Genomic DNA, 18,266 nt, shown 5'->3' with positions numbered 1-18,266 from the left:
CGGCCTACTTACGCAAAACCAATTTCAAAAATGCTTAAGGTTGTTCATCTACATGTCTTTCAAATGCCCCAAACTAAAAATAAATTAAATGTTGATGCAATTTTTAGAAAAACGAATATCAGTGTTGGAGGTCACGCTGGCTTTTACGGGTTTTTGAAAACTTGAGATATGTATATCTTCATTTTTTTTACGGATCGGTCAGAAACTAAGTTCTGATGATACGACGAAAACAGATTATCATCAATGTAAAAACTGTCCGCAAATGAAAAAGTTTCCCTTCGTTTTCATTATCAATCAATGCAAAAAGACGATCATTAACATTACCCTCTGCGCATCGCTTTTCCCGTCTCTAATTAGCTAATAGATTCAATCAATCAATTTAAACCAAAAGTCCTGCAGAACGAAGGCCATGCAACCATGGCTTGGTGAACGCTCAGTTTTTTTCCGACAGAAAAAAGAGCTCAGCTCCCATGGCTGCAGGAAAAAAGTTTCGTATCGAGAATGCACGATAATTTAATTCATTTTCCGGATAAACCTAGTTGAGCGAAGAATGATTCGCTTAGTGTTTCATGGTAGGTGCTTTTGAAATTTGGTTGAATGATTTTTTTTTTTTGCGAGAAAAATCTTTGTTGTACAAGCGCTTTAGATCTGGCAAATTAATTAAAAGAGCAGTCTTAAAATGGCTCTGGTAGAAACAAATAAAAAACGTAATCCTTTAATTGCGATTCGATCCCACCTCGAAAGCCGATTAAGCTCGAACTGTTTCACTCGTTTTTCCTCCATTAAATTTGCGCTTTTCTTCCTGTTTCCTCTCTCCCAGGTACGTCATCACGAGCCTGTGTGGCGAGGAGGCCTGTCCCTGCCCGGACGTAGTCATCACGGTGCTGTTCTGGATCGGCTACTTCAACTCGACGCTCAATCCGCTTATCTACGCGTACTTCAACCGGGACTTTCGGGAGGCGTTCCGGAACACGCTGCAATCGCTACTGCCCTGCTTCTCCAAAAAGAGCCCCTACGGCGGCCAGACTGCGTACTACGTGTAGTATTAAGCCCAGCTTTAGGTTTAAATTTACTTTTTATGTTTTTTTTGGGACATAAACGAGTAGGAGATTTTATTATATTTTTTGGTGTGTGTAAGAAAGATAAGATTGTGTGGTTGATTGGTAGCCAAATAAAAAAGAAAATTGAAAACGGTTGATTTGGTAAAAATGGGTGAGACGAAGCACTTAAGTCAATTTAACCGCATGATTTTTATGATTATTATTTTGGTAATTTTTTGAAATATATCATGAAATTTATTTTTAAAATATTTATGCTACAAAAATGTTTTACTGAATTGAATTCTTCTTTCTAGGATATTTTATTGTAAACCTGTAAATCTTTGCTAAAATCCAATACACTCAATGGAGACGCATGGTAGCCCTAGCGTGGCAACAATTTCCCACAACATTACCAAAGTTCTTTCACAAAATCAACCCTGTTTCCACGGAATCAATTCTGGGCCCCATTCGTTATCACTCTGTCTCTCAATTTGTTTGTTCTTTTGTCACTTTGAACTCAATTTCCTCCTCGCATTCTCGTCGATCCCATCGTGCTTGTGGCACAATTACTTTTGCACAACATTTTCACAGCACTCACACGTGCACGTGCAGGTGAAAAGGGTTGAAAAACATCGATGTCCGGAACGGTCACTCGAGTGAGAGAGAGAGAGAGAGAGAGAGAGAGAGAGAGAGAGAGAGAGAGAGAGAGAGAGAGTCGAGGTCCTCTGTGTTGATTGGAAACGTGCCTGCTGGTGATGAGTTATCTTCGTGGAAGTTGGAAAGTTGCTGGTTTCTAGTTTGTTGTTAATTTAAAACATACTATAACAATTTTTTGATTGATTTTGTCAAACAAAAATCAGATTTTCACTTTGAACTGAAACGTATTTGAAAAATAAAATATTCGAGGACCACCCTATCGCTCACAACTACTACCAAATGGCAGCAACAAGTGCGACGGATGGACCATATTGTGAATAAAAAAATCAACCTCAGGACATCAGGACAAACACAATCGGGATCCGAAGAGGGCAATGTTGTTGTTACTGTTGCTGCTGTTGATGGGTCCAGAACACAGGCACCGTACACATCAGCGTGTTTATCTTGTTTTCCTCTCGACACGCATTCAAACAATCGGGTGGGGTTCTTTTCAACTTGAATCACGTGGGAACAGGTTGGGTTCGAGGGAAAAGAGTGATGGGTTGGGTGGATTGAAATATTTTGTGCATGTGAAGTTTTCCCTTTCAACGTGTTCTGGAAAAACATCGACTTTGGAACTGATTGTTTCCGAGAAAATACTGACCTGAAACTTGACCAACAAGTTGACCCTGGTACAGAAATCGCTATATTCTGCGAAATAGTTTTTTTTTGTCAGCAGGTATTAGACTTTGACTATGATTTTCGTGTTTGACAGTTTTGCAAACTGCCAAACTGTCAAATACATCAAAGACAGCAGGCAAACTGATAAACTGTCAAATAGAATGAGTTTGTTTATCATAGTCTAATACCTGCTTGAGGTTGCAGAAGAAATCATATGTTTCCAAACATGTGTGCATGAAAATATTCTTATCTGACGCTTTCTTCATAAATGTCATATTAAGAACATTGTTCACAAATAAATTACAATCAGTACATCAGTTTTCACAGTTTCCAATATATTTTTTTAAATTGTACAGCTGAATTTTTATGTCCCTTATATGATTTGTTCTTGAAAGTGTAAGACAATATTTGTTAAAGAATTTTCCCGAGTTTAAATTTCTTTCGATATAATTTTGAAAAAAGAAACTTCAATTGATTTCGGTATTATTTTCGTTTATGCATTCGTTAAACCTCAATAGCTTTATATTATTTTTGGATGTTATTTTTGTGGAACATTGATAATTTTACCGAGGTTTTGCAAAATCGGACATTTACTTCCTTATTTCATAACTAGTGAACTCTGGTTTAAATTTAATTCTTCTTGTATTATTCGTCATTTTGGTCATGCTTGTGACATAGTTACTGCACATTTGATAAAAACTTCAATATTGTATATATAGGTCTTTTCTATGATTTTATTAAAAACGAGTTAAAAAACTGGTTTAGTCCAAAAAAAAAACTATTTTAAAATAGCTCATTCTACAACTAAGTGGGGCAAGACGAACAACTTATTGGGGCAAAAGGAATAGTTATCACTTAGAAACATAAGATTATAATGTATTCTGAACATCTCTTTGATTTTTAAGAGTAATATCAATAAAATTTACTATTAATTTGAACGTTTTTACGAAAAACTAGCATGATTTAGAAGATACATGATCAATTTTAATAATATAATTTTATTTTGCGAGGACTTTTTTTTGCAAAAGTTCAAACAACACCTACTTTTTGCATCCTTACTTATTTTTGTTACTATCAATTACAATAACAAGGTTGTTATTATCAATAACAATACTTGCACCTTGAAAACCTTGCCGAGTTTTTAATCCACTAAGTAAAAAATTGTGTAAATTTAGAAGGAGCGAAATTGAATGATTCAATATTACTATTTTTATGATGTAAGATTACCTAATTTTTTACTGAAAAAATGACATTACAACAGAAAAGTCGAATATTCTTTCGATGAAAAATTGCACACTTTTTCTGACATAAAAGATGTTCTCATTCCCAGAAGTAATATTACGAAGTTTTTTTTTACTGTACATTCAACCCCCGGTGGTTGGTCACTTTTTCGTTTGACACTTTTTTAGTTTGTACCCCGTTGGTTGGTCAATGTCAGAGTCTCGGCCCAAAACTTCAAACACGAACAAAAGCAGCGAACCGAAAATTGGCAATGACGTTTTGGAATTTTGACAGTTTGGAACGCATGAATTACCCCATTTTCGGTTTCCCGCATGGGTGATGTTGAAATTGTTGCACAAAGTTGGGAATTTTGCAACTTACTTTAATTTATGCTAAATTTCTAAATTTAAACAAGAATCTGCAGCGAATCGATGTGAAAACTAAAGATATAACTACTAAAGGCACGATTATTTGATCTGCAATCTTGATCAGAATCGCGACAAAAGTGGTTTAAATTGAAAAATAATAATAAAACAAATTCTGGGCTAGAATTTAACGAAATTTTGTCTGTTTTGTAAGACTTAATGGTATTGCACAATAGTTATAGATTTTTTTACAAAAAAAAAAAAAATTGTTCGGTTCGTCCACAAACAATCTTATGTTTGTAAACAAATGACGCCATATTGCCAATATTGTTCGGCAGCTCATATTAGGCCTTCGCCGGGGCCCTGGTCAAAGTCAAACTAAAAAGTCACGAACTGTCTTTTTACACTTTTTACAAGGCGACCATGCACACTATCAAAACAAACGTTTGGTAGTGTATGTGAACTCCGTGTAAAAGGGGTGTCAAACTTAAACGTGACCCCGTTCGTTTGACAACAGTTGGTGTCGAACCATCGGGGTTTGAGTGTACAGATTTGAACCTTTCTTTGGTCAATAGAGTTTTTTCCCCTTTAAATGAACTAGAAGTTTTTTGAAAAATAACAGGATGCATTGACAAAAGTATTGGTTAATTAAAGCTTTATTTTATTTAAAAAAAACACATTTTCAATTGATGAACTATAAAAAAGCATTATTTACACAACAACGTCTAGTCTGCAAACTATTATTGCTAGCGGTTCAAACCCTGACAACCTTTTTACGGGGTCAGGCCACCTCTGCTTGTATTGCCACACACCAATACTTTTTAAGGCAAATGTTAGCTTAGGACGAACACTCTCGGATGTGTTTGTTGTATTTGAGGGTGAGTCTTTTTCCAATGAATCTGCTACGGTGCGTGCCTCGACTCATCCACTTCCGATACCCTTTTTTTTTTTGTTTTGCCTTTATTTTTCCAAACCAGAATCAACCGAATTCGAAGGGTGAAAGGGCGAACTAGTCTAAACTGAAGCACAGTTGTTTGTGTTGGTGTTTCTGTGTTTGCACAATGCTGATGGCAAACACACACATTTTTCAGATTTATATATTTATATACAAGCAACGCCTCCTGTAAATTACAAAAGTTGGATTCAGATTTTTTGAGAAACCATGCGCATCATCAGTATTTAGTAGGGAGAGCAACTAGTTGAAAATCAGTGAGACGAGATTATTTGTAATTAGAGCAAATTAAGAACAAAAAAGTGTGTTCAGCAGATGCTAGGGCAAAAAAGGAAAAAACAAACTGTTGTTAGTAGAGCAAATCTAGTCTTAAGAGTTAGTCTAACCAATGTAGAAAAAAAGCAACAAGATATTCCTTTACACCAGAAAGCAAATATAAAAACGTTCTCTACTTGAATGGAGTTAGAAATGTTGTTCTATGGCATAATACGGGTGAACTACACATAATATCAAATGTGAAGTGTGTGTTCTGCGAAACAGGAAGACATAATCAAACTGATATGATTTCAAACAGTAGCTGTAATAAAACCTAGCAATGTACATCACTTGAGTTATAACAACAACAATAACAACAACAAGAGCAAGAAAATAAATGCACCAAATCATGCTTCAAAAACTCAACCACACACTGAATGTCGAGATGAGAGTAAGTGTACCCGAGCAAAGAAATTTTAAGGAAATGTGGAGAACCTACCTAAGTTTTGTAATATATTTACGACGAAAAAGTAGCACCAAATTCTCCAAACAACACGTTGGATGTAGCAATAGCAAATAACAAAGAAAAAAAAAGTTGTTGACCCAAACAATTGTTTGAAAATATATACATATTAATGTTGACAGGATGTGTCTGAGAGGGGTAAGGAGCAACAAAAATCTCACTGAAATACTTGTCGTGCTAGCTTAGTTATCAAATGACACACACACAAAAGATATCACTATCAAAATGCTGGATTGATGTGGTTAGATGGAATTGCCGAAGTGAGATGTTTTACTGTGGTAGGAACTGTTTTCGGTTATTGAAAGAAACTTTATACAATCGTTTGATTTTGCTTGGAAGCAAACTTCCAGGAATATATTTTACCGTTGTTGGTAGCTTTATTGGATGTAAATAGTGAACGATTTTATTATTGAAAATAAAGCAATACATTCACTCCCTTTTGTAAATTTCCTATGTTTTATTTGTTTTGCCTACATTTTTAAGTCGTTGATTTTTAAACTTCAAAAATGCAATAAAAACATAATAAAAAAGAAACAACACAAAAAAACAATGTAAATGCAGTCCTCTCCATAACACAAAAAAGCAAAATCAAAATGACAATCGACAAAATGTTAGCTTTATTTCATTTATTTGAAAACACGCAAGAGAGGGAACTGAAAAAATAAACCTGTTTTTTTCTTTTTTTTTGCTATCCCGTGACATACCCTATCTTTTAATAGCAGACGTTTTACAAGATGGTTTGAATTTTATGGCAAGACTTTTTTTTTCATAAAAAAAATTCTTGCCTATGTACCTCAAGTTTTTTTTGATTTTTGTTGCCTTTTCACATTTTTTAAACGCGTTGCGATAAAGAATCAGTTTCGAATTTCCAGATTTTGTATTTTTTGGCAGTTTTCTTTTTCGAATGATTCTAATAAGTCTAACTAAAAAAATGTTTGTCCAAATTTTGAGTTCACAGATCCTAAAACAAAAAAAAATGAATCAGATTTTATGATCCTAAAATCAAGGGTCTTGATTTTCAGTAAAAAGATCAGCAATCACTCATATTTGGGTTTTTTGCCTTGACTAAAAAGCGCGAAACCAAGATGCGTCTAGAAACTCATTAAAAATAACCATTTGATTGGTTGGAGATGCCAACCAATAGACTTTGATGTACTTAATATTGGGCAAATTCTCGTCGATAGAAGTCTCTATCCCCAACCAATAAGGGATCAGGGTCTCTTAAAGATCCTGCAAGAGATATGCGTCTAGACACTCATTTGAAATAAGACAATTTGATTGGTTTGAACCGCGGAGACTTTCACTAGTGAAGTCCCAGCCATTTAAATCCTTCGGGAATAGCATGGCCTACTCCGCTCAGTGGCTACAATCACACATGAATATGTCTACACTACCACAATCAGCTGTCAGTTTTTTGTTTTGAATTGTTGAAGTTGCTCTCAAATGTTGTTGTGTTAATCAAAAAAAAATTATATGCTTTGATAACATTGTTTTTAAGCAATCGAATCAATGATCAGAACACAGCCGCTTACATACTATTTTGAATCAGCTTGGAGCTATAGGAATTCTGAAAGAGATGCGTATAGAAACTCTTTTAAAATACAGTCGACTCTCTGGCTGTCGATCTTCTCAATATCAATAATTCTCCATCCATCGATGAATTCTTCAGTCCCTTCAATCTGCATACTTCAATTATCTTCATTCCTCGATATTTTCCCTTGCTTGAAGGATCTCTTCCTCGACGGTCCCTTGAATTCTGATTGCTTTAAAAATCTCTTCCGGTTGTCAATTATTTCACTTTCTCATGGCTTGCATCGACATTTTTCTTGGCGAAACGAAGCTTTGACATTAGTTTGTTTTTGTTTGATGGTCGTTGCCATGATTCTCTCCCATAGCTGGGTATCAAGGAAAAAAAAAATAATCGAGTCTTCATTTTGCATCGTTCTGTAAACTGATGATTCTCTTCCTCGACGGTCCCTTGGATATTGACAACCAGAGAGTCGACTGTAAGACCATTTGATTGGTTGGAGATGCCTATCAATAGACATCCATGACCCTTTTCTAGTGTAAATTCTAAAGCGTAGATGTCTCTATCCCCAACCAATCAGAGTGATTCGGGGTATTCAGTCAGAAGCAGTTTGACGCACTTACTTGCCCGACTACTGTAAACTTTTTTAATTTTGCCTCGGGACTCCGACAACCAACTTCGGGACAACACACAAAAAGATCGGCCAAACAAAACGTATTTGTTATTGTTTACATTGCGTGCTCTAGTTTAGTAGAAACGGTAGAAATTCATCAGAGCAGAATTGTGTCGTGTCCGATTTGAGTGAATTTTGAACAATCAGGGCTCTTGCTTCAAAGTATGATTTCCAGAGTTTTTTTAAAGGTCCTTTAAACATATGAAAGACAATAGCTTCTAGGACCTTTTAACAAACGAAACTCTAGATTTCTTGAAACCTCAACTATATTTTTTCATTTAGTAATTGTTTCAAACGGCAAACAAAATTGGTTGAACCACAGAGTTACACTGTGGTTGAATTGAGGAGTATTGTCGCAATTGAACATTTTGAACATTAAAAAAATATGGGTTTCCTTCAAAATTAATATCGGTACCCGGAAATTGCATGCAATACACGGAAACAAATCAATTCTCGAAATCGCGAATTAAATTCACGAATGCGAGAACCACGAACGAATACATGCACGCTTATGGTGCAAATGCACCATACTCATGAATAAATTCCTTCGTGGTTCTCACATTCGTGAACTTAATTCACGATTACGAGAATTGATTTTTTTCTGTGTATGTACGAGAAGCGAACCGCACTTCAAACTTTTGTGTAAAACAATTCGGCCCTGTCTAAATACTGTTTAATGTTCAAAATGCACGTATTTCTGGGGACCTCAAAGTTCTTGCTTCCCCTTGAATTGAGTCTGCCTTATTTTTGGCAATTTTTGTACGCCAGTGTTATTTTTGTGATATCATGAATATTTATTCGATGCAAGCAATGTTACTTTAATTACAGTTCCATCTCTTTAACATTCACTCCCAAATGGTTTGTCAAGAAACAACTTTTTTTCCCAATTCTAACAAAGCTTACTCTTTCATTTATATTCAAATAAGTTTTTTGTGATATCATTCACTTAATTGTTAATTTTACCATTTTTTCAATTTTATTGAGCAACTATCACTGTTACTATATGGAAAGATTTTATATTGTTATAGAAAGGAGCATTCTGAGTTAAACCCATGAACTACCAAACAGAGTGAGATAAGCATGAGTACGAAGTTTGTAAACCAAATATGATAAAACAAATCGTAGCAAATGATAATAAAGACTGTCGATAAATGGAAAAAATTCAAATCGTGTTACTAACCTGAGAAAGTGTCCCTTTTTTGTAATAGTAACTTTTTGTGTTTGCACGAAATATGTTTTTTTAACATTCTGTGTTTTTAAAGAGATTGTTTTGGGCTACAATTAATGTCTTTCCATTTTTTATTATATGTTTTGTTGTTTTTTTAAGTTGTATCCAGCTTATAAAGCAAAAATGGCATTCAAATGGCGAACGTTCGAAATGTCAAAATCTCGCAGCGGTACCAACATTACAAAAAAGGTGTGCCGTGGCATGAAAGCCGCATTTTTTTTCTAATGTTGGTGCTACTGCGCGATTTTGACATTTCGGACGTCCAACATTCGAACGCCATCTTTGCTTAAAAACTTGGATTGGCTTTTCTGATTTTTGAGGTGTCAAAAGTCATGACCAAAGTTGACCAAAAAAGTGTGATCAAAATAAACAGAAGTAAAATCGCAACTCAAATGCTATACTATTTTTTCCTCCGGTCATTTTTTGAATCTCAAATTTGATAATTTTCTTAATCTTATTTTTTTATTAAGTTTGTATATATTTTATAAGAAACCTTAGATAGCATCAACCATAATAATAACCACCAAATGATACACAGAAAAAATCAATTCTAGTAATCGTGAATTAAGTTCACGAATGTGAGAACCAATTAGGAATCTATTCATCAGTATGGTGCATTTGCACTATAAACGTGAACATATTCCTTCGAAAGTTGATTTTTTTCCGTGTATTCAGAATACTGAAGATTTCACATCGTCAATAAAACTACATTTCACGCACGGTATGAATCACCTCGACTTTTATTGAACTTCTTCAAAATATACTTAAAATTAAAAATAAATATCTCAATCATTTTTTTCTAGATTACCTTAGACTTGGTTTCGTTTTTTGATATCATTTTTCTGCTCACTTTCGTACAAAACTGTTCAACTCATATACGTATTTATTTTCTCTTCTATAAATGCTTTCGTCATTGTGATAATTAAAAACCCTACTATAGAATAACTTATCAAACGATTTGGTTTGTATTTCGCTATGTTGTGATGCTCGTTTTACTTCTTCTTGGTTTGTCTGCATGTTGTGCTCATTTTTGCTCCTAGCATCGATTAGTTTTAATGTAAATAAATTATCATCTTGCCATTGTTTCTTTTTTTTTTGCATCGAATCTTACTCCTGAAGAAAAACAAAAATAAATGGTAATCTAACATGTTTTGTCCTAGCAATTAATATAACATTTACACTTTAAAGTAATTATTGTTTTAGCTGTTTTACCAGTATGTACTCTCTCTTTCTCTCTCTCGCTTTTTTTCTCTAAACGGTTTTCGAACTACAAATATTACTACCTTCTTCCGCTCACTTTAGCTACGCAGCTAAACCATTGCGACGTGCAGCCAATTGTCTATTATTAACTACGTTGAAGATGTGTGGTTGTTGTGTGGTTTGTAGTTTAGCACTCGCACGCATACGTCAGCGCTCAGACAGTTCAGTCGCAAATGCAACAATCACACGTACACACACTTCACATTCATACGCACATTTAGAGAAAACAGTAGTTTTGATCAGATATATTTTGATTGTTGAACGCCAGTGTTGGTTTCTTCATTTGCACAAAATCGCAATTTTACATTGTGTGTGAGTTTTTTTATGTGAACAGTTTTTTCACGCTCTTTGGGATTAAATTTGGTTTATTTTACTCTGTTCTTTCTTTTGTTTAGTAAACTCTCAATCATCATTAATCACAATTATTTCTATAATCTGAAATTTTTCACTATTGTTATACCCACGTCGTTTTCGAGGGTTTTTTTTCATCTCTCGTTTTAGTAAGTTAACTCAACAGCACTTTGAAGTTTCGTTTTTTCAACAACATGTACATTTATAATTAGTTTTTTTTTTGTTTTGCTCTGTACAGCAATCTAAGAATTACTTATCTTCTCTCTCGCTTTCTCTCTAAGATCTATTTGGGTAACAGGGGTTTGCTTGCAGCTTGGTGTGAAGTGAAGAGGTTGAATTATGCTAACCGTGAAAAAATAAACTCTCTTGTAACTGAACGACTACAAACTGTTTGGCTTAGCAACGGTTCTCTCTTTCGTTTCTATTTAAAATATTTGATTCTTTTTGCAGCACTAATTAACAGTCTCTTGCTATAACGAGTGAAATAGACAACAACTATGGACGAGAGATAACAAATTTGACTGATTTGGATCAACTAAGGGGAGAGTGTGGCGGAAAACTAATGATGAGAAAGAAGTATTTTTATATCGTGCGCTATTTTAGTGATGTGAGTGCAATGTTAAATCATAATTCTTTCAAAATTATCACTCACAAAAGAATCACACAAGATATTCCAAAAGATTATTTTAAACATATTAACTCTTTCGAAGTCAAGTGCCCAGCAAACTCGATATTTACGGAACTAACTTTGTTTTTCACGATTTTTATTTTAAGAATCGAGATATGGTCTCAAAAAGTATAGTTAACGGTGCACATCAACCAGCCTGAAGCACCCAGATTTTTGTTACATAAATTGTTGGTATCTTTAAAATAACGTTTACATATCCAGTAATTTGACAGTTTTTTATACAAAAAATAGTAGTTTATGCAACAAGTTGCAAAAAGAGGATTTTTTCAGCACGAGTCGTACATTTATCCAACGAGGTTCACCGAGTTGGATAAATACGAAGAGTGCTGAAAAAATCAAGTTTTGCCATGAGTTCCATACAACATTTTTTGCAATTCCAAAAAACACACACTGAGTGAAATTTTATGTAAAATTTTCATGTATTTTGTCAATTAATCGTTTAAATCAAAAAAAATGTTGAAAAGTGTTACTTTTCAAAACGAGTGCTAAAAAGTTCAACTTTTCAGCACCCATTTGAGTGCTGAAAAGTAGAACTTTTCAGCATTTATTTTGAAAAGTGTTGCTATTTGATTCTGTTATTTTTGGTACAGCAAAGTAGGCTGTTTCGTCGTTCAAGAATGACAGGAAAAGTTAGTAGTTTCAAGACGGAATTGCAAAAAACTTCTTTTGAACATAAGTTGTTTCTATTTTTAGAACTATCTGTGCTTGTTTCGTCAACATGTTCTTGCTCGGTTTTTAAAACACGAACGCGAACTATACATTAACAACTTGTTTACGGGAAGCCGAAGGTCAAAGCTACTATGTTATCATGTTAAGCAAACTGAAGTGAAACATCATGTCTGCAAATGCCATTTTGCTTTTCGAGTTCTACAAGCATGTTTCATTGAAGTCAGAATAAACATCAAAATGAACTATTCGTAATCCGTTGCTAGATTTGGAATTTGTGTTACACAACCATGTTGAACAATGGTTTTGTAATCAGAATGTGAACAATTGACCACATTTTATTACACTTATTCCTTAATCATAATTGCTTAGTAAAGTGAAGGTAGTGTATCGTCACAAGCTGTACCTTATCACGACCCCTTAGGGAAGGCGACCTATGGAATGTTAACATTTAGCTAAATTTGTTAACATTAGGTTGAGAATTTTCTTCATGGGTCATGTGAAAAGTTTATTTTACTACAAATGTAAGATAGAAATAAAGAATTTTGCTCTGATTTGATTTTATGTTCACGTGTCACATTTGAAGGTTACAGTCTACTCATTGTGGAGCTTCTCGATCTCAACATTGCTCCATAAACCGATGAATTCTTCAGTCCCTTCAAACTGCATACTTCGATTCTCTTCATTCCTCGACATTTTCTCTTGCTTGAAAGACCTCTTCCTCGACGGTCACTTGGATTCTTTTTGCTTTAAAAATCTCTTCCGGTTATAAGTAAGTTCATCTACTCTTCTTTCGATGGTCCCTGGCAGGCCCGTAGGCAGGGGGGAGGGGCTTCGTGCAGTAGCATCCCCAAAGAAGAAGAAAAGAAGAAGAAAATTTCTTCTTCAATCCCGCTGTGAAACTGTCAACATTTTCTGTCCTTCTGAAGTATACATAAATAACAGATTTGAAAATCAATACCTTTTAATACCTGTGCCGAAAAGTCATACTTTTTAGCACTGCAATGGGTGCTGAAATGTTGAACATTTCAACACTAGTGACGAACGGTGAATTTACCTAACAAATGAATTTTTGACATAAAATTCCATTCAAAAATTTGGTTGCAAAACTTGATTTTTTCAGCACTCGTCTTATTTATCCAACTCGGTAAACCTCGTTGGACAAATGTACTACTAGTGCTGAAAAAATCTTGAAAACTTGCGCCTGTGTGTTTGGTGAACTCAAAACCCAAAACAGTGTTGAAAAGTATTACTATTCCTTATAATTGCTGTACCATATCACCATAAAATTACAGGAAAAGTGAAAATTTTCAAAAGGAAATTTGAAACAAAAATGACACTTAATTTTTTTCTTATTATTTTCATTACTGCGTCTTTTTTTAAAATAAATTGATTTCAAAAATTTCCTTTTATTTAGCGCATGTAAAATTGAAAATGAAATTATTTTTTGAAAATTATTTGTGTCAACAGGGTGTGCAGAAATGCGATCCTATGCTCCACAGCTAAAGAATTGATATCTTTGCAACTTTAAACCTATGTGTAAAGTTTGAGACAATTTGCATGAGACTACGTGTTTGACCAAATATTACTATTTTTGGTCTAAAAATGTTGGTAAATTCAAGAAGAATTTCATGTCAATATCTCAACCAATCATGAATTTTGATAAATTTTGATAAGTGTACTTTTTAATCATTTTAATTAATTGAGCTTTCCTTCCTTTACCTGATACAAAGTGTTATACTAACAGGGTAATCTTTTCCACAAATTACAACACACAGAAAAAAATTATTGATATTCATTAGGAAATGGTGACAGTTTTTGGGTCAAAAAATCATCAGGAATTGGTGAATATTCATCAGATTTTGGTAAGTTTTCATGAGGTTCACATTAAAAAAATGAGTACAATTAATAATAATAAGAGGTAATATTCAACCAACCAAAATTTAAACCTTCCAAAATTAAACTTTTTTTTCTGTGCACACTTGACCAAGATACTTCTTTCCAACCGATAGCTTTCTACCACTCACTCGACCAAACATGGCTTCAAAGCGTTTCCAGTAACAACTACAACAGTAACTTATTCCTTTGATTCTCAACAAAATGATAATTTGAACTGTCAGCAGCACCATCTATGTAGTATACACGTTAAAGTTGAAAACATCTATTTTTTGTTGCACACGATGACTAGGAAGTTTGATTTTTCGTCTTCTTTTTCTGGACCGTTTTTGCTTTGCATTGCATCTTTTTGGGTAGGAAGAGGGCGGGGAATTATTGCACATTTATTCTCAGCTGCTCATTGTTTCATGAATCAGATCACATGCTTTCTAAACACACTACATTGAGTGGTGAGTGGTTTTGCCATTTTTTTTTTGTTTTCTCAAATGTAAAGAACATCTCTCTAAGCCCACACACACACACACACATGGGGAGTGCGTGTGCGTGTGGGTGTTTGTAACAACATGCCATGTAAAATATCACTAACACTCAGCGTTTTTTGCTTAGTTTTTTTTTAATATCCTCATCAGAGATTTTCTTGTTGTTTGTTTCATTTGCTTAGTAAAAACTTCACATCCAATCGAACGCGTACACTAAGGGGTTCCAAAATGGTTGCTGTTTAGTGATGATTATTCCTTTATTCAGAGAAGTGTTTTGCTTGCATTTTACCGATTTAGCCTAATCCACTTACTGTAAGTTACACTCACATGCGTTCATGCTTTCAACCGTTCAGTTTAGGTTTCGCTTGACATTTACGTTCAGACAATGCAAGATATACGAAAACGTAGCCTAATGTTATAAATATTGCTTTTCCATTATTTAGATTCATTTGTCTCAGATGGGATTCGCTATATTGTTCTCTCTTTCTCTTACTGTTTATTTATGCATTTTTTTAATATTTACCTTCGTCAAATTTATACTTAGTAGTCTCTTATTTGCATGTAAATTTGTTCTTATCAAGAATTTTGTTGTTGTTGGTTTGCTTCGTTTTTCACGCTAAGACTACAGCTTTTTTTATATAGCTAATCTTTATTCTCTCACTTGTGATTTTTGATTTTATTACAGTTAATTTCATAGAGTTACTCTACTAACTTACTCGATTGCAAACTACTTTCGTAACACCGGTACTAGTTCACTTACAAATACCACAGATTATCTTTTGTGTGCTGTTGCTGTTGTTGTTGTTGTTGTTGATGATGTTTGACATTCATACTGAACAAACGACTTATAGCCTTTTTAAAATTCTCGCACTCTCACGTACACAAACTCACACACAAGTGTCTGGTTTTCAGCGCACCAGCTTTTGTTTAAAGTTTAGTTAATTTTGAATCGCTTCTTCCAATGCTTGATATGGCTGCATTCAAGTTTGATTACTTTGTTATATTTGCTACATTCTAGTGTCACGTCAAAGAGTTTTTCCGAAAGTTTCTATTTCGTCTGATTATTTTAGCTCTGACCTCAAGCTGTACAAAATTAAGAATAAAAGCTTTTTTGATCGTGAAAAAAAACTTTTTTTTCACCTCCGTGTACGCACGAGAGCAAACAGCAGTCAAGTGCTCTGTGCTCCATCGTTTTTTCGTTTTTTTTTTCGCCCTAGTTTACCGTGATTAGCTGCGAGTTTGCTCCAGCAGCATGCCAAGGGCCGGCCGTGGCCGTGGCAGTTCGAGTGCGGCCTCGAAAAACCCGCGAAGTTCGTCTACCGGCCGTGTGCAAAAAGGTAAACAAACCAACGCCGTGTCGGCCGCCATCGCGCAGGGGAGCGTGAACGCAGAAGGCATCGACAAAAAGTTACTACACCCCGGATATGTTCCGAGATCACCAGTGCGAACCCGTTCCGGTACTTCCGGTGCCACGACCAGTGGCACATCAACATCCGCCAACATTCCCATCAGGAACGAGTTCCAGATGCTGAGCGACGACGAAGAAAACAACAACACCGACGGTAGCAGCACTACCGACGACGACGACGACGATGATGGTCGTGTACGGAAAAAAGAGCCTACGTAAAAAAGGACAATTCTCCAACGGAACGAAGACCACCTCCAATTTTTGTTTTGGACACGTTGGCGGACGATGTTGACGAGTTGCTGGAAGGCCTCGGATATTGTCTAAAAATCGGTAAGTCGGCAGTGCAAGTGATCACACTGAACAGAAAAGATTTTGACCTGGTGCTTGAAGAACTGAAGCGTAGCAACTTCAAACATACGACCCAGAGAAGCCCCCTGTTAAGGTCGTCTTGCAGGGTTACCAAGACCGTCCGATCGCCGACCTGAAGCGACACCTCTCGAACGCCGGAATAAAGCCACGGGAGATAAAAGTGCTCTCGCGAAAGACAACAGTCACGGGTGTGCACACACTGTACCTGTTGTACTTCGACCGCGGCACCGTCAAGATCCAAGACCTGCGGCGGACTAAGACGTTGGACGGTTTTTGGGTAAACTGGCGGTTTTACACCAAGAACCCGACGGACGTAGCGCAATGCCACCGTTGCCAGAAATTTGGCCAAGGCTCGCGGAACTGCAACCTCCGGCCCCGCTGCGTGAAGTGCGGTGAGTCTCGGAGGCGTGCGCAATGCCACGTAAGGCGGACTTGGGGGACAAGGCAGAACAAACTAAGCCGCGCGTAAAGTGTGCGAACTGTGACGGTAACCATACCGGCAATTACCGCGGATGCGTCGCGCGCAAGGTCTACCTCGAGGAGCAGGAAAAGAGGAAGAAGAAAGCAGCAGCGTCCCACTCTCCTCAGCGAAGTACGAGCGCAGCCGTTCCTGCAGTTGGGCAGCGTACGGTTCCAGCGGAGAACCCAGCGATCCCTCCTGGATGGGGGCGTTCGTTTGCCAGCGTGGTCGCTGCCGGTAGCGGCGATGCGGCCCAGCAAGGAGTCACCGGGGAAGATCTCTTTACCCTGCCGGAGTTCTTTGCTCTCGCGGTGTAGATGATGACGCGGTTTCGGTGCTACCGTAACAAGGCGGAGCAATTTCTGGCCCTCGGGGAGCTGATGATCAAGCACATCTATAATGGATTATTTTTGTCTGTGATCTAGTTTTAAGCTTTCTCTCTATCGATCCTTTTCCCATGGCACTTTCTGTATGTTTTTTGAAAACTTTTTCTTACTCTTGTCTATTTCATAGTTATGAGTAATAATTTTTCGATTGAATTACGATGTAAAACACAGCTGAAAGGAACACCAAAACTCTGTTGTGAACCTAAATGAACTCATTGTTACTTGATTATTTACAAATAAAACAGAATTGAATTGAAAAAATTTAAAGAAACTTTTTCAAAATATAGGTTTACCAAATAACTTATCGAAAAACTCATTTTAATATTTATTTACCCTTCAAACAACAGTAAACCGTTGCCTTATGTAGACATTTTATTTCCAATGTAGATTGGAAAAATCTTTCAAATATCTTGTTTGTCAAAAGATATTTCAAGGCAGCTGGCTTGGCCAAATGGCTATGCAGTTCGCTTTCTAAGCGGAAAATCATGGGTTCGATTCCCATCTGCTCCAACCTTCTATCGGATGAGGAAGTAAAACGTCGGTTCCGACTTTGGTTGTTGTTAGACCGTTAAGTCATTCCAAGTGTGAAGGTGGTCTCTCGCTATAAAAAGACAAACAACACACCAAACCTAGAGAATCTTAAGCAAGATATATGAGAACTTTTGTGCAATTTAAGCTTGATTGGGTCCTAAATTACAGTAGCATATAAAAATTCAAACTCATGAATCCCAAAAGATTAACTTTTAAACCGGGATTGGAGCAATAATTTTTGTACCGGTGCATAAGCAATTTTGACAGTGATTTATGCACTACTTTTAAAGATCGAAATTATCCAAATTTGAGAAATATCAACATAACATGCCATTGACCAATTAAAAGATATTTTTTTTTAGATGTGCATTAACAGCACAAGTCAAAGTTATGCAGAACATTTGCGAACTGCTAAATAGTGTTTGCACATAATGATGACTATATTTTTCCCAGAAAAGATTATTAATATCCGCCAAGATCTCTCCCTCCCCCTTCCTTTTCTCAGCTGCCTGTTAACACAGTTGTAATGTTTTCTTTCGCCTGTTTCCGGTGCCAGTTCGTTCAACTGACGCCGACATCTTAATAGCTGTAAGCAACAAATTAACGTCTGAGACGTCTGATCTAACTGTTTTGAACCAGCAAAGAATTAAATTGAAGCAAAATTGTTAAA

The 18,266-nt window shown here is 35.9% G+C and overlaps 1 protein-coding gene across 10 annotated transcripts in view; it reads left to right on the top strand.

Moving 5' to 3' along the window:
* The window catches only part of LOC6047689, a 228,695-nt gene extending 224,871 nt beyond the window's left edge, over positions 1–3,824 (top strand). For all 10 annotated transcript variants that reach the window (XM_038254492.1, XM_038254423.1, XM_038254465.1 and 7 more), the window contains one exon: positions 821–3,824. In XM_038254492.1, the coding sequence (XP_038110420.1) occupies positions 821–1,043 (223 nt within the window). In that variant the 3' untranslated portion in view covers positions 1,044–3,824. The remainder of the gene's footprint in view (positions 1–820) is intronic.
* Positions 3,825–18,266: the final 14,442 nt, after the last annotated feature.

This window comes from Culex quinquefasciatus, chromosome 1 (genome assembly GCF_015732765.1).
Source record: "Culex quinquefasciatus strain JHB chromosome 1, VPISU_Cqui_1.0_pri_paternal, whole genome shotgun sequence".
NCBI classification, from domain to species: Eukaryota; Metazoa; Arthropoda; class Insecta; order Diptera; family Culicidae; genus Culex; species Culex quinquefasciatus.
Note: the sequence above shows the minus strand (reverse complement) of the source record. Positions and strands in the feature narration are given on the sequence as shown.